General features: G+C 37.7%; 2 protein-coding genes across 7 annotated transcripts in view; one reads left to right on the plus strand and one right to left on the minus strand.

Moving 5' to 3' along the window:
• FGF2 (fibroblast growth factor 2) overlaps positions 1–15,645 on the plus strand; it is a 65,906-nt gene extending 50,261 nt beyond the window's left edge. Inside the window, exons 2-3 of the mRNA XM_004747965.3 lie at positions 111–214; positions 9,680–15,645. Of these exons, the coding sequence (XP_004748022.1) occupies positions 111–214; positions 9,680–9,865 (290 nt within the window). The 3' untranslated portion in view covers positions 9,866–15,645. The remainder of the gene's footprint in view (positions 1–110; positions 215–9,679) is intronic.
• NUDT6 (nudix hydrolase 6) overlaps positions 10,066–24,822 on the minus strand; it is a 47,436-nt gene continuing 32,679 nt past the window's right edge. For all 6 annotated transcript variants that reach the window (XM_004747960.3, XM_004747959.3, XM_004747962.3 and 3 more), the window contains 2 exons: positions 15,047–15,101; positions 10,066–10,733 (listed from right to left, as the gene is read on the minus strand). In XM_004747960.3, coding sequence (XP_004748017.1) covers positions 10,336–10,733; positions 15,047–15,101 — 453 coding nt within the window. In that variant the 3' untranslated portion in view covers positions 10,066–10,335. The remainder of the gene's footprint in view (positions 10,734–15,046; positions 15,102–24,822) is intronic.

The raw sequence follows: 24,822 nt of genomic DNA on the forward strand, positions 1-24,822 counted from the left end.
GCCAACCCTCCCGAGTGGATTAGGCTGGCTGCCCCTGTCTTCATATCATGTAAATGTGCAGACAGGTGTTTTTTCTGTGATGCCACAAAGGTGATTTTTTTCCATTACAGTCAAACTGCAACTTCAAGCAGAAGAGAGAGGGGTTGTGTCCATCAAAGGAGTATGTGCAAATCGCTATCTTGCCATGAAGGAAGATGGAAGATTACTGGCTTCTGTAAGTAATACTCTTTTTGTAAGTTTTTTTTTTCTTTGTGAGTTTTGTTGCTGTTAATTTGCTAGTATTGGTATTTATTAAGGATTTTGTAAGTATTATCTAATTTAATCTTCATATTCACCTTATAAAATAGTACCACTCTCTCTATTTCATGGATACAAAAACTGAAGTTCTGAGTGAGTAAGTAACCAGGGAAACACAGCTCACATGTGGTAGAACTTGGATGGCACTTGAGGCAGTCTTGACTCTAGAGCCTGAGCTCCAAGTCACTGCATTTCACTGAGTTGTAAAAAAGAATTTTTATATTGTGCATTTGTTTGAAGATCAGTGGGATGGATATATATACAATTTTGAGTATCAGTTTTTAAGTTTCTTCTTTCAGATTTCACGTGCAAAATGTTTGCAGTATAGAATAAAGCTGAGGAGGGACGCCTGGGTGGCTCAGTTGGTTGGACGACTGCCTTCGGCTCAGGTCATGATCCCGGAGTCCCGGGATCGAGTCCCGCATCGGGCTCCCAGCTCCACGGGGAGTCTGCTTCTCCCTCTGACCTTCTCCTCACTCATGCTCTCTCTCACTGTCTCTCTCTCAAATAAATAAATAAAATCTTTAAAAAAAAAAAAAAAAAAAAGAATAAAGCTGAGGATTCTTAACCTAGATACTGATAGTGGCACTGCCACATATTAGCTGTGTGTTCTTGAGCAAATTATTCTGAGGTAGTTCCCTTACCTATAAAACAGAGATATGGCGGGGAGCCTGCTTCCCCTCTCTCTCTGCCTACTTGTGATCTGTCTCTCTCTGTCAAGTAAATAAATAAATAAGAAATTTTTGGAAAAAAAAAAGAACAGAGATAATAATGATCCTATCAGCATAACAAAAAGCATGGAGGACATGGGGAGTTAGGAGAAGGGAGTTGGGGTAAATTGGAAGGGGAGGTGAATCAAGAGAGACTATTGACTCTGAAAAACAATCTGAGGGGTTTGAAGTGGCGGGGGTGGGATGGGAGGTTGGGGGAACCAGGTGGTGGGTATTATAGAGGGCACGGATTGCATGGAGCACTGGGTGTGGTGAAAAAATAATGAATACTGTTGTGCTGAAAATAAATAAATTAATTTTAAAAATAATGATTTTATCAATATGAGTTTTTGTGAGGACTAAATTAGATAATTTATATCAAATGCCAAAATCCAGGTCATGCATAATAAGTCCTCAAAAGTTTTACTTCCTCTTCCTTTTCTCCTTTATATATAAGCTCATTCAGGACAAGGACTGCATTTTTTTACTTTTTATCACAGCCAGTGAGGAGTATTAGCTCCTGGCTAGTATTCTTTTCACTATGGCAGCCTCCCTGTCAACCCCACCATTGTCATTAGAAAAGGATTACATGCCTGTTGGGCAGACACAATACGTGGGAAATACTGCAGAGAAATAAACCAGTCTCTGGGGAAGTAGATGGGACACTTATGTAAAAATGTGTGTGTGTGTGTGTATACACAAACCACAGCCATGATACCAATACCATTGGCCAGTTACCATTGGCTATAACTTTCTCCCATTAGAGATCCAATATTAGAGCAGTTGTGGTATTTTAAGCTATACAGAGGTCATGGTCTCAGGGTCCTGGGGATGTTCACTACATAGTTGTAATTGTGGATCTGGAACTTGGAAGAAGGTCTGTGTCCATATACAGATTTGGGTGTCATCAGCACATAGAGAATAGTCAAATTCAGGAAATGGATGTGGTTCCTGGGCAAAAAATACAGTCCCAGAAGATTGACTACTTGGGACTCGTACTGTTCTTTTTTCCTACCAGTCTGTTGTCAACTTAAAGCATGATGTAATATGTTAGGAATCTACATCTTGTTTTTTTGTTTTTTTTTTAAAGATTTTATTTATTTATTTGACACAGAGAGAGAAATCACAAGTAGGTAGAGAGGCAGGCAGGCGTGGTGGAGCAGGCTACCTGCTGAGCAGAGAGGCCCATGTGGGCCTTGATCCCAGGACCCTGAGACCATGACCTGAGCTGAAGGCAGAGGCTTAACCCTCTGAGCCACCCAGGTGCACCTACAGATAGTTTTAAAAATATTTTCCGAGTGACAACCTTTGGATTTCTGAAGGTACCAAAACAGACTTACAGAGAAAAAGAATATTTCAATCATCTGATTGATCGTTTGACAAGGATATATTTCTGTTGATATATTATCAGTTTGTGTGACTTTTACAGGATAAATAACTCTGGGTATAATGGTGTGCACTCCTGCTTTGGTAGTAGAATAAACTTTAGAATCCTCTTCAAGAATAGCCAATACTTACTGAGCATACGGTGTGCCAAATGCTGTGCTATAGGCATCTGGGTTATAAAGTTAAATACAAAATTGTCCGTGCCCTTAATGAATCACAGTCCTGGGGAAGCAGAAGTGTAAGTAAGTATTTGTAATAATTGTAAGGGTTTTGATGTGTTCCTTCTATACCTTGGTTAAATGCACAATAATATTGGATAGGAGGTTAGAAGTATTATGACATAGGAAGTAATACAAGAAAGGAAATGATTAAACTTGTCTTAGAAGAGGACTCATCAATAGGATTTTAGGTATTGTGGAGGAAGTAATTCATCAGGCAGTCAGGGAGCAGAGGAGTGGAGATGAGGACACAGAGAACTTTTAGAACATAGTACGTGCAAAGACATGGGTGCAGAAGGCTTAGGAGGTGTTTCTGTAGCATTACAAATAATTCACTACTGCAGGAGTCTAAAGTGCAAAGGAAATGCAAAGTGGAAGGGAAGAGAGAAGGCTGGAGAGGTAGGTAGACTGCCTGCTGAAATGCATTCTACTTCGTGTGTTACAAGCAGTGGAAAGTCATGAAGTGGTTTTTTTTTTTATATATAATTTTTTATTTTTTATAAACATATATTTTTATCCCAGGGGTACTCTACGGTCAACTATCATATGAAGTGTTTTAAGAAGAGACACAATCTGTTTTGAATTTGAGAAACATCACTCTGGCAGCAGTGGAGAGAAGGGTCTGAGGGGGCTGACAGTGCTGGAGACAAACCAGTTACTTAGAAGTCCATTGTAATAGTCCAGGCAAGTCATGATGAAAGCCTGGCAGTGACAGAGCACAGGATTGAGTGAAGTATTAGCACTTGAAATTGATTGGATTTAGGAGTGAATTAGAGAGAAAAATTCCAGGTTTCTGGTTTGGATAAGAAAGTAGATGAGAAAGGGGAAGGAGGAAAAGAGCAAGTTTTGGGAAAAGGTAACACAGGTTCAAATTTAGACTTACCTCTTTTGAGTTGCTGAAGAGAAATTCAGGTGGGGATGTTCACTACATAGTTGTACTTGTGGGTCTGGAACTTGGAAGAAGGTCTGTGTCCATATAGAGATTTGGGTGTCATCAGCACATAGATAATAGTCAAATTCAGGAAATGGATGTGGTTCCTGGGCAAAAAATACAGTCCCAGAAGATTGACTACTTGGGACTTGTACTGTTCTTGTCTTTTTTCCTACCAGTCTGTTGTCAACTTAAAGCATGATGTAATAGGTTAGGAATCTACCAAAGGAGCATTTTAAATATTTCCAGGACAGTAAATCAGTAATTTTGGATGACCTTGAGTTTGTTGAGAGGAGAGTTTATTCCTACTCTTCTCACCGTCAGGATGTGACAAAACACATGTAGTGTGAATCATGATGGCTTCCTCAAAGGCTTGGTGTTGTTTTGCCTATTGTCAAACAGTGAAGGTGGTGGAGAAAATAAAGGAGATGCATATCTTTGCTTTTGTTATGACTAACTGTAGACAGTACTAGTCAAGTGCTTTTAAAGCTCTCACTTTTCTTCTTTCTTAATCTGGCTCAGTGAATGATTTGAAATTCTTATCCTGTAGTTTTCCACTTACTGAGATTAGAAGATCCAGTAACCTGGTAATCACGGTGGCCTGTAAGATACTCATGGGAGGGATTCTTTATCTCCAGAACATAGGCTGGAATTTATGTTCATCTGTAATGATGAAAAGCTTCATACTTGTCAAAAGTGATGAAAACAGAAGGTACTCTACTTTAAAGCGCATCTCTGAAACTACTGGGGTCCGTAAAAGAGGAGATGAATTTAGAACAATATACATGAAAACTGAACTGTCTTCTCATTCTTACAGAATTCTCTCCAAGTTAGAATTAAGGGAATCGTGACTTCTTCTCTTGGTATATAGTTGTTAAGCTTTCCAAACTGTTTTTCCAAACTTTCGGAAAGTTTTTTTTTCCAAAATGTTGAATCTGTGCCATCAGAAGTGGAAAGTACTCTGAAAGAAAGTGTTTTATAGTTTCTTCCTTAACTCAGCGGGACCTTTCACAAGCTTAAGGTATTTTATTTAGTCTTAAATATGTTTCTATCTCTTTGGATATATGCTAATTCATATATAATACACCAGATTCCCTTCAAGTTGACATAGTAAGAGTTACTTTAGCAGTGCTTAGAAATTTATCACAAACTATGTAGGAACACATAAATAGAAAATTCGGGATTTATCAATTTCCTTTGAGCATTGGCACCAGCCAAGATTCAGTTGTTGTCCTTCCTATCATAGGCTCTATTCTTGCCAAGTTCAAATGTTAATCTCCAGTCTTACCTAATTCAGTGTATGTGGCTTGCTTCCTTGACTTTTCAGCAGCAGTCCTCTCTCTTTCAAATTAGTCTGTCAGTTTTCAGGGGAGAAGTGCCCTTACCATCAAGTCAAGGTTGGTGGGTCAGTGACATATTTCTCTCTGAGTCAGATCCATAGGCAGGGAGCTGTTAACAACAGCAACTTTTAGGCAAAGAATTAAACGTCTTGACCCTTGGCTATTAGTATTATCTGTGCCAGACATTTAATGGGTTTAGACGAATTACTGATGGTAAAAGATATCATCGCCAGGGATGTCAGCAGAGACCTCATTCAGGTGACAATGAGAAGAGACAGCTAGCATATAAAAAGCCGAACCAGAACCAAAAAAAAACCTAATAGCAACTTTTGGTATAAGTCCAGTATTGTGACCACTAGCCATCGTGGGAATGCAGATGCCCCTTATAACCTGAGAAACTGGGGTTTATGAACTTGCACTTGCCATAGGCATAATTCTTTCCACTCTTCTACCTGGCCCCATTTCAGACTGTTGTGTTATGGCATATCCCTGGATTCCTCTGCCTTCTCCCCTGTTTATGATTCCTGCAGTGATTTGCAAAACATTCTCATTTCCTTTGGACACGTAAAATATTTTGGTTTCTAAGAGTCATGTTATGTCGATTGCTACCAATTGAGAGTATGAAGCAAGACGGGTTTTTTCCTCCAATACCTTCACATAGTAATTGTGAAGACTAAGGAACCCTCACTGTTTGAAAACATTTCTTAAGGGTCTTTCCCCCACCCCCTTTTGAAACTAGAAAATCCAAAAGTTTAAAGAGTAACTATTTTTAACTGCCAAAGCCTATAGTTAGAGGCTGAACTTGAGTAGTTTTTTAATACACAACAGACTCTTACTCCTTTCCATAGCGGGATAAACTTTGGTGCCATGAACAACAGAGGTCCAGAACAAATATTAGGATTTATGATTTCTTATGTGTTCACAAAACTGTAGGTTTTTAAAACTGCATATAGTGAGGTTAACTGTAGTTTTACATTAAAGTCCCCAAACAACATCATTGTTGGCATTAGTAAAGAAAGTGTGCCTGGTCTTTATGTGCCAGAAAATTGCCTGTCAATTTCTCTATAATGCTATAGATCGTGATATCCTGAACAAGATATCTCAATATAGAAATGTGTATATAACTTGTGTGGACCATAATAGTGAAACATAGAAGAAAATGTATTCTCTGAGGATATATACATTTAATTACTGTAAAAGTAAAATATATTTTTTTAACCTATAGAATAACTTTCTTAGTTGAGGGGCCTTAAAAATGAAATGAGACCTACATATACAGCAAAGTAGGGAAAATAGATTTTTGAGGGCTTAGTTATTGAGACTGACAATATATACTGATCAGGTTTGTCAGAAAAATACAGTAATTGAAGAGGAATGTATATTATTTTTGAGAGATAAAACACTAGGTTAAATGCAAAGTTTACTACTTAATGAGGATTATTGCTTTTAGAAACCAGTCTTATAAAATTTTACACAACCTATATGCATATACAAAGATTAAGGTCAAATTTGCTTTTAACTTTTCACAATTTGTGTGTTTTATTTTGTTCTGAAGTAATCAACCCTGATACTTACATCATGTCTGTTTTTAATTCTCAGAAGTGGTGTAAGCAAAGCATTTTTGGATCCATGTTGAGCAAACTCCCTCATAAGCCAAAACTGAAAAATCAAAGTACTGTAAAAGAATAAACAATCCAAAAAACAGAACATGGGGGAAGGGCCATAAAGTTCAAATCTGACATTTAACAGAGGGCCAGATTTGTGCAATTGATGCGTAAGTGGAAGAGATGGTAGTGAGGAGGAGAAATTACCCTGCTTCTTATTTCTTTTCTCATTGTGTCATGACATATAAATTTTGATAATCTGGCTGAAGTATTATTTGTCTTTACTATGAAGTTATTTTTTTTCGCCTCTTTCTACCCTGTAATTCTTTGGAAGTAAGTCATTGTACATGGGGCTAATGCTCCATGTCTATCTCCCTTGAGGGAGAAATAGTTACAAATTTGGAATTCTTTTGCATGAGAAATTTGTCTATTCTCCATTTATTTATTCAATCACTTATATCAGTATACACTCATGGGTGTTTATTTTATATTGTGGGTTATAATCCAATACTGTGTTATTTATTTTGTTCAAAATGTTTTTGCTATGGTCATTGGGAGCTTTTTTTTCAATTGGAAAAATTGGCTCCTATATTCTCTGACACACCCCCATCAATGCTGGGAGGATTTTGAGCACTTCCTAATGGCCTTCAAGATGCTCCACATTCATCCTCTATATTCCTTACTATAGTCTAGGATGAGCCATTTCTCTAAGGAGCCCTCATTGCTCTTATGGGCAATGGAATTAGTGCTCAGTTGGTACTCCCTACAATACCTGGTCTATTGGGATACATACCATACCAACAGGTTCTGCCTTCTCAGCCAGTTCCTAGTATTTCAGAGGAAAGCAATAGTACTGGTGATTAAGTGGATAATACATCATAAACCCACTTTTTCTTTTTTTATAGAAGTTACTTGTACCTTTACAAAACAAAGGGGAAGGAACGAAAACTTGCATCTGTGCTCAATGTTCAGATACGTAAATTTACTAAACTATTACAGACTTGAAAACGAACTACATTTTCAAAATGGTTTATGTTCTAGAATGTGGATTTACCATCAACTAAGATAGGGAAGTCTATGAGTGGGAACAGGTTTTATGGGGAAAGATGAGGAAGTCAGTTTTGGACATGTTGCATTTGAGATGAATATTGGGCATTCTAATGAAGACAATGTGTATTGACCACATACTATATGTGTCGGGCACCCTGGAGGCTGACAGAATATCCAAAAATCGACATAGTTAGGTCTCCCTCTGGGGATTTGGCCTGTGAAGCTTAATGATGATCTTTCATGTTATCTTTATGATCATCATGATTTTTTGACTCTTTACTTGTGCTTGCTGCTTCTACTCCTGATCTTAAACCTGGAATAGGGAAGAGGAAGATTTTTATCATTGGCACTGAAAAGTGACAAAGTAACACAGATTGACTTCAATTAACATGAAAAGCAAAATAAATTTCACGAAAGGTAAAGTGAAAGTATTGGCTACGGAATATCCACATCTTCGTAGGTGTAAGTGTTTCATGTTATCACACTTTTATCTTTACCCCACATGGATCACATAGCTGTGTCCTTGTGCAATGTATGCTTCTTTGTAATGCTACCTGTCATTTATTTGCATCACAAAGATAAGTTGCTTTAGTAATTTCTTGCAAAAAGTGGGCAAGTTAGATAAGTTTATATATCCATTTTTAAAAGTTAACAGTGATCAAAACAGTAAAGCCAAGTAAATATTCAGTAAAATTCTTATCCCTAGAAGCAGATTATAGGATCTAATACCACACCCTTTTTTTGGATGACTGAGATGCCTGTTACATTCAGATCATTTTCATTTTGGTTGTTATGCCAGCTCTTTTCATTGTTCTGTTCATTGATTTATGTTCTCACAGTTTGTGCCACTGTTTAGTTTATCTTAGAACTAAAGAATCTGGGAAAAGATTCAAGTCTTTTGAATGTGTGTTTTCCTAACCCTGAAGTTTCCTAGATTTGAGCTGGAATCTGGTAAACTCATTAAGGTTTATGTCATATACCTATGTATACATGTTGTATTTATATATAGATATAAATATGTATAAATTTATATGGTTTTCTATGAGTTTATAATCCTCTCTTCCTATCTAATATGAAAAATTATTTTTCCTTTCTTCCCTTAGAGTAAATAATTTGTTGACAACCACCCCCACCCCGACCCAGCACATTCCCCAGAGGCCAGTAACTATCATCAGTCTACATTCCCCAGAGGCCAGTAACTATCATCAGTCTACCCTGTGAAGTTGATTTTTGAACATTTACTTGAAATAATGTAGCAGCCTATTAGACTCCATTACTTGGAATAGTATTTCCAGGTCTAACTCTTTGTAAAGCTAGCTATCCCTACCCCATTAATAGCTGAACTGAAATAAAAAGGGAGAATAGTCTCCTCTCCCGCAAGACACTGCCAGAAATCAATATGGTCTACATTACTTATTCTCCGTTATCTACTTGTGTTTTGAGAATTCTAATCATACAATGTTCCAGTTTAGTTTTTGGGCATTATATACATTAGCTATTTTCTATAAAATATTGTTTTTATGCCTTGGAAATGGTAACCACTAGAAAAAAATTGCTATAATTTAAGGAATTGGTTCTGTTTCTTTGTGTAAAGTATTAACGAAACCCTCTTCTTTAGGAAGGTTACCTCTGGGTTACCCTTTCATCACTGGCATGGAACCCTGATAAAAGTAAAAATGACCCCTGACTGGTAACCTGCCTGTGGACTGAGAGGAATGTGGATGCACTATGAATACCAAGCTGGAAGCCACAGCTGTGGGCTTCACGAAGTGTAGTGTGCTCTTTGTTAGTGGGTATAACCCCCTTTGTGAAAGCTGTTCACGGGGTGTTTCAAGTCTGAGGCAGGGCGGCTCCCATCGAATCTGTGTGTTCTTGCTGCCTAAACACCTGGTCTGTTCCCTTGGCGGGGCTGGTGAAGGTCCTTGGATTCTTCATCTGAGGAGGCGTTTGAAAGCTCTTCTGCTGACTTGCTGTGTTCCTTCCTGCACCCCACCGCTGAGCTGGTCTGTTGAATCTTGCAAACTAGTTTGTCCCTCTCAAGCAAAGAGCACTGCTGCTGGTTGAGCAGAACGGGCAGTATAGTGTCATAAGTATTTCATATGAAAATATAAAAGTAACTACTTATTTTTCCTTTATTTTTCAGAAATGTGTTACCGACGAGTGTTTCTTCTTTGAGCGATTGGAATCTAATAACTACAATACTTACCGGTCAAGGAAATACTCCAGTTGGTATGTGGCACTGAAACGAACAGGGCAGTATAAACTTGGACCCAAAACAGGACCTGGGCAGAAAGCTATACTTTTTCTTCCAATGTCTGCTAAGAGCTGATCTTAACGGCAGCATCTGATCTCATGTCACATGGAAGAAGACATATATTTTTGAAATTTATTAATGAAATAAAAGAAAAGAAAAATGTGTACAGCTATCTGCTCAGTTTGGATGAATGGTCAGATAACCTTTTTATCTAAGAGTAAACATTTAACCATTGCCTTACTAAAGAAAAGCAACAAAAATTCCCGGAAAATGTATAGATTTCCACCTTTTGTATTGCATTTTCCTTTACCCATTGAAGCTTACTTAGTGCTACAATCTTTTTCATACATTTGCTTCCTTTGGAAAGAGGCTTTTAAAATTTGCATGTTTTCATCAAACAAGTTTTCTTATGAAAATTATAAACATTAGAATATTAAAGTCAGATATTTAGTTAACCCCAAATGTCCACTACTTTTTATAGTACGGCACACATTATTCTGCATGTGCAATTTACTTAAAATTTTTAAAAACATGTAACTATGGATTTAATCCATTCCTGTCATAGTTCTGTAATTGGCTGGCAGTTCCTTGTGATAGAGTTTATAGAACAAGCCTGTGTAAACTGCCGGAAGTTCTTCCATGGTGAAATCAATCTTGTCAAACCCTTCTCTGTACCCATACAGCAGCAGCCTAGCAACTCTGCTGGTGATGGGAGTTGTATTTTCAGTCTTGGCCAGGTCACTGAGATCCATCCATTCACACCTTAAGCATTCATGCTGGCAAAAATCTATGGTGAATGAATGTGGCTTTAAGCGACAGATGATATACATATCTGACTTCCCAAAAGCTCCAGGGTTGGTATGCTGTTGCCGAAGGCTCAGGAGGGACCTGAATTCTGATCTTATACCAGTCTCTTCAAAAACTTCTCGAACTGCTGTGTCTCCTACATAAAAGAAAGATGTACAAAATCAGTAAGAATCACATTTTTAGAATTTTAATCATCAAAGATTTTCAGATAAAGTAGCATTATCTAAAGGTTGAGAAACAAAAAACCATCCTAAGAAAGTGTTCAACATAAACTCTTTGCCTTCTGGACATCCTGAAACACCAAAGAATTTTCTTACCAGTGTACATCGTAGAAGCTTTTGAAATACTGAATATTTCTTTGGCTGCTATGTGCAGGCTTACCTACCTGTATACTTTGGGAGTCACATTTTTAACTTCTTCTGGCTCTATTTCCCAAAAATTGAAAACACAGGTTCCTGCAGTTAATATTCCCACATATTTCATTATTGAAATATGTTTGTGATATGATATATATGATGATATATTTCATATTGAAATATATCAGTTTGTGGTCATACATCAAAACCGCCCAAACTTATACACATCAGTATTGAGAAAAAGTGATTCATTCTTCCTCACAAGTCTGTAGAGCTACAGAATGTATTGAGCTGTGAACAGTTCAAATCCTTCCCGGTGATCCTGGTTGGGGCTGTCAAGCCTCTGACATCTAGAACAGTTTCATTTCTAACCATTCTGTTATGCTCCCCTAGTTATCCTGTCAGTAGAATCCCAGTATGGTAATTTTTGGCATTTCCTTTGTTCCTTGAGATTCCAAAGAACTATTTTGTAAAACTATTTGTAAAAACAAACTTGCATTAAGAAAGTTTGTAAAAACAAACTTTGTATTAAGAAAGGTTTTGTATTAATGTCTTGTAATTTACAGAATTTTATAATACGACAAAGGTTTCACATTTTATAAGGTTGGTTATTTTCAATATTATGCAAATTTCTGGAGCAGGATTTTGGTTGCTTTTCCTAAATCTCCAGAAGAACCCCCTAAATGGGCTTTCTCTAATTTTGGGATGTTCTGTCACTGTCTCCCAGAGTGGTCATGAGAAATTCTTTAAAAAGCTGTGTTCTTTGCTCAGTTTGCTGGAAGCTTTCCAATGTCACAATTGCCACAGGCATAGATTTTTGTTCAAAGATCTCTATTCAATGCTGTGTCCTTGTTTGTCAAATAGAAAATTATATTTGCCTTCTCAGTAGTCCTACTGGTGAAGAATAGGCAAGGAAGGAGAAGTCAAGGAAAAAACAATCTCAATTTCCACATATTCTGACTATAGATTGTCTTAATTGCCTACATATGCTTGTGGGTGTGTCTCCTCCCCACCCCCACCCCACTAAGAAACAGCTCTGGAAATATGCACAGGAAAAGCAAAGTGTTCTAAAATATAAAACATTTATTTGTCTGCCATTTTGAACTACATGCTGACTTCCCCTTCCCTTGAGGTTTGCCATAGATTAAAACAGTAAGTTCTAACCATGTTTAAATTAAAAACATGAAAGAATGTATGTGAATAAAAGGAAAACCTTTCTTAATACAAATAATTTTCAGCTTGGAATACAATATATGATTGTTATTAAATCTGGTAGATTTAATATATCTGAGATTGTGGCACTAGTCTTAAATTTGCTGATTTCACTTAGCTATTATTTAAATGTTTATTTTTTTAACACCTTGAAAAATGACCATGGGGGTTCTGTTAAACGTTTAGTACCACTAATCCAAAGTCTGGCATTTCATTTGGAGTCTAGCCTTTTTATGTATCATGGAGGCACAGGACAGACTAGTGAGTGGATCTACTCTACTAAGCAGTCACCTTAGCAGCTGATTGGAAGTCAGCACTGCCTCTGTAGTTTGATCAGTTTAATTTGAATCAGCATATCATTGGCTGGACTAAAAACTGAATGAGTAGATAAGTGCTTTTCCAATCAAGGTATGAGTGACTCCTTCCACCTCAAGATGGAAATCTTTACCCCAAGGTTTTTTTGATAAGAATTAAAAAAAAATTTTTATGCAGATAAACTGCTTTATTCTGTTGTACTTTTATTTTAATGTACTGTAAGCTGAACTGAAATAACATTTACTGTTTTATATGTTTAAAGAACCAAGAGGGTTTTGTTTTTATTTTTGCTGATTGAGAGCTATGTTTAAATATGTCACACAGTGTTTTGTTTAGTTACAGGACAGTGAAATGGAATTTATTTTGTTATTTCTATTTTGTAATATTTAATAGGATTAGGTTGAAAGAAAATAGGAAAGACTGTGCAGCTTGTGGGTTTTCCTGGCGTTTCCCTCTGATTCTGGTGCACTGATGAGCTCTGAGCAGCCCCCACTGCTTTATGGTCCTTTGACCATGCAGGAGATTCTCTTTCTGTCAATGGTAGTGAATTTTTTTAGGAAGGCAATTTCTCTGTTTTTAACCTTGTAGATACTTTTGTACTATTAGGGTATTATTTTAAAGCCCGAAGATTGCATTCTGTTTTGTATATGACCCCCTTAGTTTTTTTAAGCATTATGGATAAGAGTGTTTCATTTACCTAGTATTATCAAAGAATGAAGGATTCCAAACAAATGCGTTTCCCAGTTAACTAGTGTTTCTCAGTTAACTAGTATTTACTACTTAAGAGCTAATATGAATGTGTGCACATTTGTGATGGCTCTATTCCGAAAGTATATTACATACTTTCCTAAATACGGAGTTTAAAGAACATAATTTTGATAATGGGTAATTTGACTTTATCCTTAAGAATAATCTATTGTGTTGGAAGATGGAAATGCTCTAATATAGACAGACATAATCCTTCAGAATTCTATTGTCAGTTATCATTTCTAGCTGTTTCAGGATTTTATCAGGATTTTATCAGCTTTAATTAGTAATACTCCTACACAATACAAGGAATGCCAGTGGCTGCTTTTCTTATAACTCCTCATGGCTGAATAGGTGGGTTGTTGTACCAACCACAAATACTTAATTCCGAGTTCACTTTTTTTTTTTTTTTTTAAATCTGGACTTGAAGAGTTCTGGAGTATACTTAAAACTAAAACTACGCATACTTGGCTTGGAAATGTGTTTCTTCGTTTGCATTAAAATGTAAGTATCTTGAAAATTCACAAAATCTGAAAAAACTCAAAAGGAAAAAGTCAACTGACTTTTTGAGATAGCAAGATGCAGAGGAGGAAGCAAAACATAGCTCCTGTAGCCTGATTTTTGCCTAATATAAATTGGGTAAGGATGTAAGACATAAATTTAATTAGCTCACACACACTCTCATATATCACATAAGGGTAGTGTGAGATTAATTAGGTGTTCCAAAATAAATGGCCCTCTCTTTTAGCACTTGTACCACCACGAAATCTTTTTACGGAAGACCTAAGCAATGGATTCTAAGCAGAAGATCCATAAGTACCTGAAAACCAAAATTTGCTATGGATATATCTCATTGTAGTAAATTTACTTATGGTTTGTTAGGAGTTGGTTATGTACTGTGTATAAGGCATTTTAATCTGTGTAACATTTTTAAAAAATGAAGTTTCAAGTATATATACGTTTTCAAATAAAATATTTAAAGATAACTTCGAAAGTTGCCTTTATATATAAATGTTGGCTAAAGAGGGGACATGCATATGGAGGAAAAATCATGGAAAATTACAGTGATACCAAATGAGGCATCTATTGATTTCTTATGACGCAGACTGCATTTGACCCAGTCAAGGGTCAGGAATAGGGAGGAAAACTTTGTTTTTATTCTTTCTTCTATTTATTGTAGATTCAGTAACATAGAGTTCTTAGCTTATGTCACATTTGTTTGAAATACTGAGCTCAGGAAGTTGCTTTAAGGAACTCTCAGTTGAGACTCACTTGTATGCGACATTTTATTACATTTTGGCTTTCTGACTATTTAAAATAAATAGTAGACAGAATTTTTATAAAGGGGAATTAAGTCACTACTGCTCTATAACTGAGTTTATAAATACTTATTTTGAAGTTCATTGAAAAGTTATTTAAAAGTTATTCATTTAAAAGTTATTTCATCCTTGTGTGGTGAAATGGTCAAGAATTTGTGTTTTCTTATAGTTTAATTCCAGGAACAATATTAGTCATATCCAAAATCACCCTTAATGCTTAACTTTACTAATGTATATACAAAGCTTTTTATTTTCAAACAAATTACTCTAGAAGCAACCCTAAGCAAAATAGGTGGTATGCGCCTTATGGTATTTTTTTATACTAGTGAGATAAGTTATAATATTACAAGTTTTGCTGCTAATTTTATATAAGCCCTGAAGTAACTTCTCTGAAATTTCTCAGTCTAAACCCATTAGAAAATTTAAATATAGAGCAAACAAAGTAAACATAAATTTCCGAACATTTCCAAGCCAATTAAAAATATGTAAGGTATACATACCAATATCTTCTCCAGGCTCTGACAGGCCTCCTGGAAACTTCCACATATTTTTCAACTGCAATATAAAGTCAGAAAATAAAGTTAACATAGCTTCATTCACTAACACATACATAGAGACCCCACAAAATCCACCCATAATTGGTCAATGCGTTGAGAATTTATCTTTTGGTAATGGCATGCAAATTCCCTTCACCTTCCTTTTTCTACCCTTCTTCTTCTTGGGTGGGGGAAACTGGTTACTTAAGAAATCTTTTCCTACCTTTTTCTTCAGGAAATAGAAGTGGTTTTGTTTGGTTAATGTGATAAATTCTGTATGAATAAAACAGTGGAGGGAAATATCTACTGAGTTTGTGTAATTTTAAGAATTTTGCTGCTAGTTAACTATTAACAAATAGATGGATCTTACAGATGCTGCTATAAATAAGTAGAAAGTACAGTATAAATTTAATAACTAAAGTATGCTATTTTTAATTTTCACATTTATTTTCTGTATTGTGTGTCTAATCAGATTTCTCTTGTTCTGTGTGTTATGATTTTATATACATATGTAATTGCTTTTCATGGGTAGTATGAATAAATTTGATTAGTTTAAGCTTGAATTGTTTTCTGTGTTTGTGTGTATCATTTCATATTTTGGTGGAGGGCAGGTGGGAATATATGTTCTTAGAGTGAGAGCACATATGGAAAAAATGATTATAAATATGAAATGGCATGGGACAATATTCTGAAGGCAGACATGGCTTTCTTCCTATTACAATTCTGTTATATATATATATATATATATATATATATATATATATATATATATAAAAATGACAAACTGCAGAATGAAAAATTATTATGTACTTGTAAAGGTCCTACAGCTTGGAAACTGTACACTTCAAGCTTCATTCATAAAACAGGTTTATGGACCTTTTACTGGTGTGCTTTTTGACCCACTCATTTCCTGGATGAGTGCTTCATAAAGAATGTGTCATTTCCCAACTGTTCTAAGTTGGAGACCAATGGCATGGTTCCCAGTTTCCACAGACTGTTGATTATGTGGGTATAGAATTCAGGCTTTCCATCCTTCCCCATCTGGCTCAGACTTGAGATTAATTTATAAAGCATATTTTATTAATGTATAAATATATCTCTATGCATATCTCTACATTAATACACTGTCTTTGGGATTTTGTTATGAAATCGTTCCAGAAGCTATTTCTATAGAAACTATCCAGTCTTTTTCCTGATACAATGTTAGATTTCACCACCATAAATTCTATTTCTAACAAAAGAAATGTTATAATGGGGGCAGAAAATGCTTCCCCCAAACAATAACTTAAAATCTTTATCTAGACTTGACTATAGAGACTATTGATTAAATTATGAACTTACTAGAAGGGGGAAAATTGTAGATATAAGGACTACAAACAGCTTAAATTAATTTCATTTTATTATTTCATAAAACACAGGTATGGAAAGATTAACTATATATTTTTGTGGTACTCTGGCATTTTCTGGCACCACTTGAGTTTATAAACATATATTTTTATCCCCAAGGATACAGGTCTGTGAATCACCAGGTTTACACACTTCACAGCACTCACCAAAGCACATACCCTCCCCAATGTCCATAATCCCACCCCCTTCTCCCAAGCCCCCTCCCCCCAGCAACCCTCCGTTTGTTTTGTGAGATTAAGAGTCACTTATGGTTTGTCTCCCTCCCAATCCCATCTTGTTTCATTGATTCTTCTCCTACCCACTTAAGCCCCCATGTTGCATCACCACTTCCTCATATCAGGGAGATCATATGATAGTTGTCTTTCTCTGCTTGACTTATTTTGCTAAGCATGATACGCTCTAGTTCCATCCATGTTGTCGCAAATGGCAAGATTTCATTTCTTTTGATGGCTGCATAGTATTCCATTGTGTATATATACCACATCTTCTTGATCCATTCATCTGTTGATGGACATCTAGGTTCTTTCCATAGTTTGGCTATTGTGGACATTGCTGCTATAAACATTCGGGTGCATGTGCCCCTTTGGATCACTACATTTGTATCTTTAAGGTAAATACCCAATAGTGCAATTGCTGGGTCATAGGGCAGTTCTATTTTCAACATTTTGAGGAACCTCCATGCTGTTTTCCAGAGTGGCTGCACCAGCTTGCATTCCCACCAACAGTGTAGGAGGGTTCCCCTTTCTCCGCATCCTCGCCAGCATCTGTCATTTCCTGACTTGTTGATTTTAGCCATTCTGACTGGTGTGAGGTGATATCTCATTGTGGTTTTGATTTCTATTTCCCTGATGCCGAGTGATATGGAGCACTTTTTCATGTGTCTGTTGGCCATCTGGATGTCTTCTTTGCAGAAATGTCTGTTCATGTCCTCTGCCCATTTCTTGATTGGATTATTTGTTCTTTGGGTGTTGAGTTTGCTAAGTTCTTTATAGATTCTGGACACTAGTCCTTTATCTGATATGTCATTTGCAAATATCTTCTCCCATTCTGTCAGTTGTCTTTTGATTTTGTTAACTGTTTCCTTTGCTGCTGGCACCACTTGAGTTTAAAGAGCTTATGTGAAAAAAGCTTTCTTCTCTCTTGCAGAAAGCTTGAGCCTGCACTTAGTTCAAAGTGGTAGATAGAAAGGCTTAAGTTAAGTGGTTTGGAAAACCTGGTTATGTTGCAGATATGATCAGTGGAGGGTTGAGTTTATCTTCTCACCTCTTTTAGTATTAAAACAAACTTCCACTTAGGTCTTTTTTTGATGTTGTTAAAGATTTATTTATTTGGGAGAGAGTCTGTGTGTGCAGGGTTGGGGGAATGGGGGTGGCAGAAGGAGAGAGGCAGGGACAGGGAAAGAAGCAGACTCCCCTGAGCATGGAGCCCGACTCAGGGCTCAATCTCACAACACTGGGATCACAACCTGAGTCGAAATCAAGAGTTGGATGCTTAACCAACTGAACCACCCAGGCACTCCTTCCCATTTAGGTCTTTAATCCATTTTGAGTCTTTGTATATAGTGTCAAAAAGTGGTCCAATTTTATTCTTTGACATGTAGCTCTCCATTTTCCTAGCACCATTTATTGAAGAGACTGTCTCCATTGTATATTCTTGCTTCCTTGGTCATAAATTAATTGAGCATATAATTTGGGGTTAATTAAAAAAATTCCCATTAACTGGGCTTAGCAATACAAATAATAATAACAGCAATTTCCAGGGAAAATGGTGGAGTAAGAGGACCATAATCTTGTCTCATCCCAACGCACACCTAGCTAACACAAGAAGTACCCAGCAGTTTGATGCTATTGCACCTCTGATAAATCCCTGGGAAACAGAAGAACAGCACCCAGCAGTCTGATGCTATCACACACCCCTGGCAAATGCCTGGTCTGACTCAACTCAAGCCCAAGGCAGCCCCAGACTGGCACAACAACATAGGGATCAAACTCTGCCCCCACAACAGAAGGAGAGAGCCATGCTTAGACTATTGCAAAAGCCACTCAATTACAACAGCAGGGCACATGGCAATACACGTAAGAGACACCCCTGAAGAGTAAGTTCTGGTGAACAGGGCCCTTCAGGACCTTTTCTTCAAAAGGCCACTACTTTCAAGAGCAGGAGACATAACTGAATTTTGAAACACATAGATAGACACAGGAAATCAGACAAAATGAGGAGAGAGAGGAATACGTTCCAAATGAAAGAACAAGCCAAAATCACAGCAAGAAACTAAATGAAACAGAGATAAGAAATATGTGTGATAGAGAGTGTAAAGTAATGGTCAAAAGATACTGGACTTGAGAAGAGTTGGGGACCTCAATGAGACACTCAAGAGATAAAAAACACATGAAAGAACCAATCAGAGATGAACAGAAGAACTGAAATTAAAAATACACTAGATGGAATAAATAGTAGACTAGAGGAAGCAGAAGAATGGATAAGCAACCTGGAGGACAGAGTAATGGAAAGCAATCAAGCTAAACAGGAGGGAGAAAAAGTAATAACAGAAAATGAACACAGGGAACTTAGCAATACTAGCAAGCATTTTAACATTCACATAGATGTCCCAGAAGAAGTGAGAACAGGGGGCAGAGAATTTATTTGAAGAGGTAATAGCTGAAAACTTCCTGAATCTGGGGAATGTAACAGAAATCCAGATGCAGGAGTCACAGAGAACCTTTAACAAAAGCAAATTAAGAAGGTCCACACAAAGACACATAGTAATTAAAATGGTAAAAAGTAATGATAGAGAATTTTACAAGCAGCAAAAGAAAGCAATTTAGAATTACAGAAATTAATGCACAATATAGCAAGACCAGACACTCCTTCTCCATGTACCACTACATTTTTCTTAGTAACACCTACTACCAACTTACATATTATTCATTTATTATTTGTATCTTATTCATTTGAATTTAAGATGTAGAAATTTCACTTTGTTCACTAATGTTTGCTTAGTGCTTAGAACAGAGCCTGCAAAATAGTATATGTAGTATCAGTAATCTTTAGTGAATGAATGCATAGGCTCCTACTATTAACTCAGTTCTTTATTCACTGTTAAGTTTTATTTCAAAGGATTGGCATATATAGATAGGAAAGGAGAAAGGATGAGTTTTAAGGGTCATTTTTGGATTTGTGTTTCAGTGTATGCATATGCTTGGGGTGAAGAAGGTTAAACTTTCCTGTACAAGAAACACTTTGCACTATTCCTAGGGAGAATGAGGCACTTAAGGGAAAGGAGAAAAACTGGCTCAGATGTCTGAAAATAATCCTATTATTTATGGTTAATAGCTATCATTCATGCTTAAATTCCACTTAATACCACAATTACAGAACTTAGATATGATTCAGTGTCTCACTTTGCAGTTTTTATTACAATACTGAACTATACACAAATACTGTTTTTATATTCTATTGCTCAAAAGATACTGTCATAACTTAAAAAGAGGTAAAAACCCTAAGCAGGAGTATCATTCCTACTTAATTCATAAGTCTTAAATAATTTGAATTTGTCCTATTAGCAGAGGGGGATCACAGATTCTGAAAAGTAGCACTTTCTCATTCTTAACCAATCATTAGCAAGTTTGAAAATCAGCAAATGAAGAGATTAGAAGCTCAGTGTTATCATTTACTGGCTCTCTAACTTGCTTGTACCTTAATCACCTGGGGGTGCTTCTTAACACAAAATTGCTGAGCAGCATCCCCAGCATTTCTGATTCATCAGGTCAGGAGTGAGGCCTAAGAATGTGCATTTCTAGTAAGTTGATGCTGCTATTGTCTCTCAGCTCCACCCTCCACGCTCTTCCTTCCCTCCTCCAATACTGGAGCTGGGACCCATCCAACCAGCCTCTGCTTTGCCAGCTCACTCCCTCTGAGGCTCCAGGAACAGACTGCAAGGCTGGAGCAGGAAGAAGGGACCAGCCCTTTCTGTCTGCCTCCTCCGGGCTTTCCATACGCTCGTGGCTCTGGATTGCCTTAGAAACGCCACTTCCTTCTGGCAATAGCAGTTCCTTTCCAGAGCATCGGCCAAATGCAGTATGCAATTCTCCTAGAATTTCCAACATAAACTTCACTGTGCACCCCTTCCCCAGAGCCACCAGCCAGCTGAAGCCTCCTTTTCAGGGGTGTGGATTCTAGGCCTTTTGAGTTCAAAGATACCAGAAGCAGCTGGATAGCATTTCTTATTTTGCATTAGCTATGTGTAGCCCCAAATGAAGGGACATATAACCCACCAGAATGGCATAAAGATTACTTTAAACTGAAGATATCTGAGATATAGCAAGATGAAGAAAGAAGCCTTTTCTGAGTTGCCCTTATCTGGTTAAAGGCAGAACTTTCTGAAAAGAAGCTGCCATACGCCCCTTGCTGCCAGCTTCCAGCCAGGAAGGAAACAAATGTTTAGCACTCAGATGGGCCACAGCGTAATCAAACATCAGAAGCAGCCATATGTATTTAACACAGAAGTCCTATTTCTCACTTCCCCTTTTCCTGATATACAAACCTCTACTCCTGGTTGTTCAGGGAGTACTCCCCAAACTTTCATATTAATCTGCTGTCAGTTAATTCACAGGCTCCTCAAGCACCTAAGCTGGTAGAGGAAAAGTTCTTCGTAAGAGTACTTTAAGACTTTGGGCGCCTGGGTGGCTCAGTGGGTTGAGCCGCTGCCTTCGGCTCAGGTCATGATCTCAGGTCCTGGGATCGAGTCCCGCATCGGGCTCTCTGCTCGGCAGGGAGCCTGCTTCCTCCTCTCTCTCTGCCTGCCTCTCTGCCTACTTGTGATCTCTCTCTGTCAAATAAATAAAATAAAAAATCTTTAAAAAAAAAAAAAAAAGACTTAACTCTGGTTATGTTTCCCAGCCCATGAAATGAGGATGATAATAGGTTGCTATGATGTTTAAAGTAGCTACATAACATAGAGCACAAGTCATAATCTTTTCACTGGTATAGGGTCAAGCCTCAATTCTGATGACTGCTGATTAATCAGGGTAGTGGCTGCTGAAAACTGGGGTAGTTGTGGCAATTTCTTAAAACAATAAAAAAGTTTGCTATATCTACTGACTCTTTCATGAATGATTTCTCTGTAGCATGAGATGCTGTCAAATAGCATTTTGCCCACAGAACTTTTTCCAAATTGAAGTCAATTCTCTCAAACCCTGCTGCTGCTCTATCAACTAAATTTATGTAATATTCTAAATCCCCTATTGTCACTTCAACATTCCTCAAAGCATCTTCATCAAGGGTCCATTCCATGTCAAGATTCAAGATGGCTACATACACAACAGATTTTCAATGTAGATGAAAAATTCTTATATTGGAATGTTTTCAATTTGCCCAGGTCTATCAGAGGATTCAGTAGCTATGGCAGCTGTAGCCTTAAAAAATGTATTTCTTAAATAATAAGACTTGGAAGCTGAAACGAATCCTCGATCCATGGGCTACACAATGGATCTTGTATTAGCAGGCATGAAAACAACATGCATCTCATTGTACATTTCCATCATAGCTCTTGCATGAACAGGTGCACTGTCAATAAGCAGTCATATTTCAAAACGAATCTTTTTTTCTGAGCAGCAATTTTCAGCAGTGGACTTGCAATATTTGGTAAAACTATGTTGTAAACATTTTACATTTAGACTTTGTTGCTCCATTTATAGACCACAGGTAGAGTAGATTTAGCATAATTCTTAAATGCTTTGGGGAGTTCCACCAAGATGGCAGAGAAGTGGGGGACTTCTTTACAACCGGTCCCTGAATTTAGCCAGAAATCTACCAAGCCACCCTGAACCCACCCATGAAATCAGCCTGAGATGTAAGATTATATGTCTGGATCTCCACAGGGGCAGAGGATCATCAGTCAAAAGGTACACAAGATGTAGATGGGATTGTGCAGACAGATATCAGAGGATAAACAGAAGAGGGAGGGAGCCACCAGAAGCAAGCCACTGGAAAGTAATACACCAGTACAAATGTGCCCTGCACTTGGGGACCCACAATAGCTTGGAGACCAGAGGCTGCAAGACGGGAAGGGACTGATAACAGGGCTCAAACAGAACAAAGGGGCTTAAGGGGCAAATGCTGGGGGCTGGGTGGTTGCAGGTACAGACCTAAGGCCATGGTCCAGGGACCGGCTGCAGCCATCACCGCCAATCAGGGAGGGACTCGAGTCAGTGGTCCCTGGGGCTGGTGGCTGGGTGCTGCTGCAGCCAAGAGGACCCAGCTTGGACTGGAGCCCATGGTCCTGGGAACGGCAGCCACCTTGCCCGCACCAGGATCACTCTCAGTTTTGGTGGCATGGGATACAGAGACAAGTGGGGGCCTCGGTCAACAACTGACAGGCTTGCTGGGGTGTGCACTGCCTGTGGGAGCTTAAAATCCATGAAAACACATTTAGAGAAATAAATAATGCCATGAAACATTCCAATGTCACAGTTATAGGGATCCCTGAGGGGGTGGAGAGAGAGAGAGGACTAGAAGGTATAGCTGACCAAGTCATAGCTGAAAACTTCCCTAATCTGGACTATGAAATAAGCATTTGTGTCCTAGAGGGAGAGAGACTCCTTCCCAAGATCAAGGAGACCAGATCTACCTCCAGGCATGTAATAGTAAAGCTCGCAAATCTTAGGACCAAGGGAACCATTTTAAGGGCAGTTAGGGGTAAGAAATTCCTTAGGCACAGAGGGAAAAACATCAGAATAATGTCAGACCTGACCACAGAGATCTGGTAAGCCAGAAAGGGCTGTCAAGACATATTCAGAGTACTAAATGAAAAGACTATGCAGCCAAGAATTCTTTATCTGGCAAGGAGCTTCCAGGACTGGCAGAAACAGAAAGAATGTGACCACTAAGCCAGTCTTGCAAGAAATATTAAGGGGGGTTTTACAAAAGGATAAAGACCCAAGAGTGATATAGAACAGAAATATACAGAGACAATCTATAGAAATAAGGACTTCAGAAACAATAACAATAAAATCTTATCTTTCAATAATCACTCTAAATATGAATGGTCTAAATGCTCCCATAAAACGGAATGGCTGATGACTGGATAAAAAGATAGGATCCATCCATATGCTATCTTCAAGAGACTTATTTTGAACCTAAAGATACATCTAGACTGAAAGTGAAGGGATGAAGAACTATCTTTCATGCCAATGGACCTCAAAAGAAAGCTAGGATAGCCATTTTCATATCAGACAAATTCAATTTTAGGCTAAAGACTGTAGTTAGAGATACAGAAGGACACTATATCATTCTTAAAGGGTCTATCCAACAAGAAGATCTAACAGTTGTAAATATCTATGCCTCCAACATGGGAGATGCGAACTACATAAGCCAACTGTTAACCAAAATAAAGAGACATATTGATAACAATACATTAATTTTAGGAGACCTCAACACTCCACTCTCCGCAATAGATCATCTAAGCAGAAAATCAACAAAAAAACAAAAGCTTTGAATGAAACACTGGACCAATGGACCTCACAGATATATACAAAACATTCCACCCTAAAACAACAGAATACTCATTCTTCTCGAGGGCACATGGAACTTTCTCTAGAATGACCACATATTGGGTCACAATTCAGGTCTCAACTGATACCAAAAGACTGAGATTCTTCCCTGCATATTCTCAGACCACAGTGCTTTGAAACTGGAACTCAATCACAAGAAAAAGTTTGGAAGAAACTCAAACACTTAGAAGCTAAAGACCATTCTGCTCAAGAATATTTGGGACAATCCGGAAATCAAAGAACTTAAACAATTCATGGAAACCAATGAGAATGAAGACACATTGATCCAAAACCTATGGGATATGGCAAAGGCAGTCCTAAGAGGGAAATAACCTAGCCATCCAAGCTAGGTTGGAAAAAAAAAAAAAAAAAGAAAAATCCCAAACAGACAAAATATCTTTACACCTTAAGAAACTGGAGAATCAACAACAAATTAAACCTAACTCATGCATGAGATGGGAAATAATTAAGATTAGAGCAGAGATTGGGGTGCCTGGGTGGCTCAGTGGGTTAAAGCCGCTGCCTTCGGCTCAGGTCATGATCTCGGGGTCCTGGGATCGAGTCCCACATCGGGCTCTCTGCTCAGCAGGGGGCCTGCTTCCCTTCCTCTCTCTGTGATCTCTTCCCTTCCTCTCTCCTACTGTGATCTCTGTCAAATAAATAAATAAAATCTTTAAAAAAAAAATGGGCAGAGACATGAACAGACACTTCTCCAAAGAAGACATACAAAAGATGGAATGGCAAAAATTGACAAGGCAAGAAACAACAAATGTTGGAGAAGTT

This window comes from Mustela putorius, unplaced genomic scaffold (assembly GCF_011764305.1).
Source record: "Mustela putorius furo isolate JIRA1106 unplaced genomic scaffold, ASM1176430v1.1 tig00000721_pilon_pilon_pilon, whole genome shotgun sequence".
NCBI lineage: Eukaryota > Metazoa > Chordata > Mammalia > Carnivora > Mustelidae > Mustela > Mustela putorius.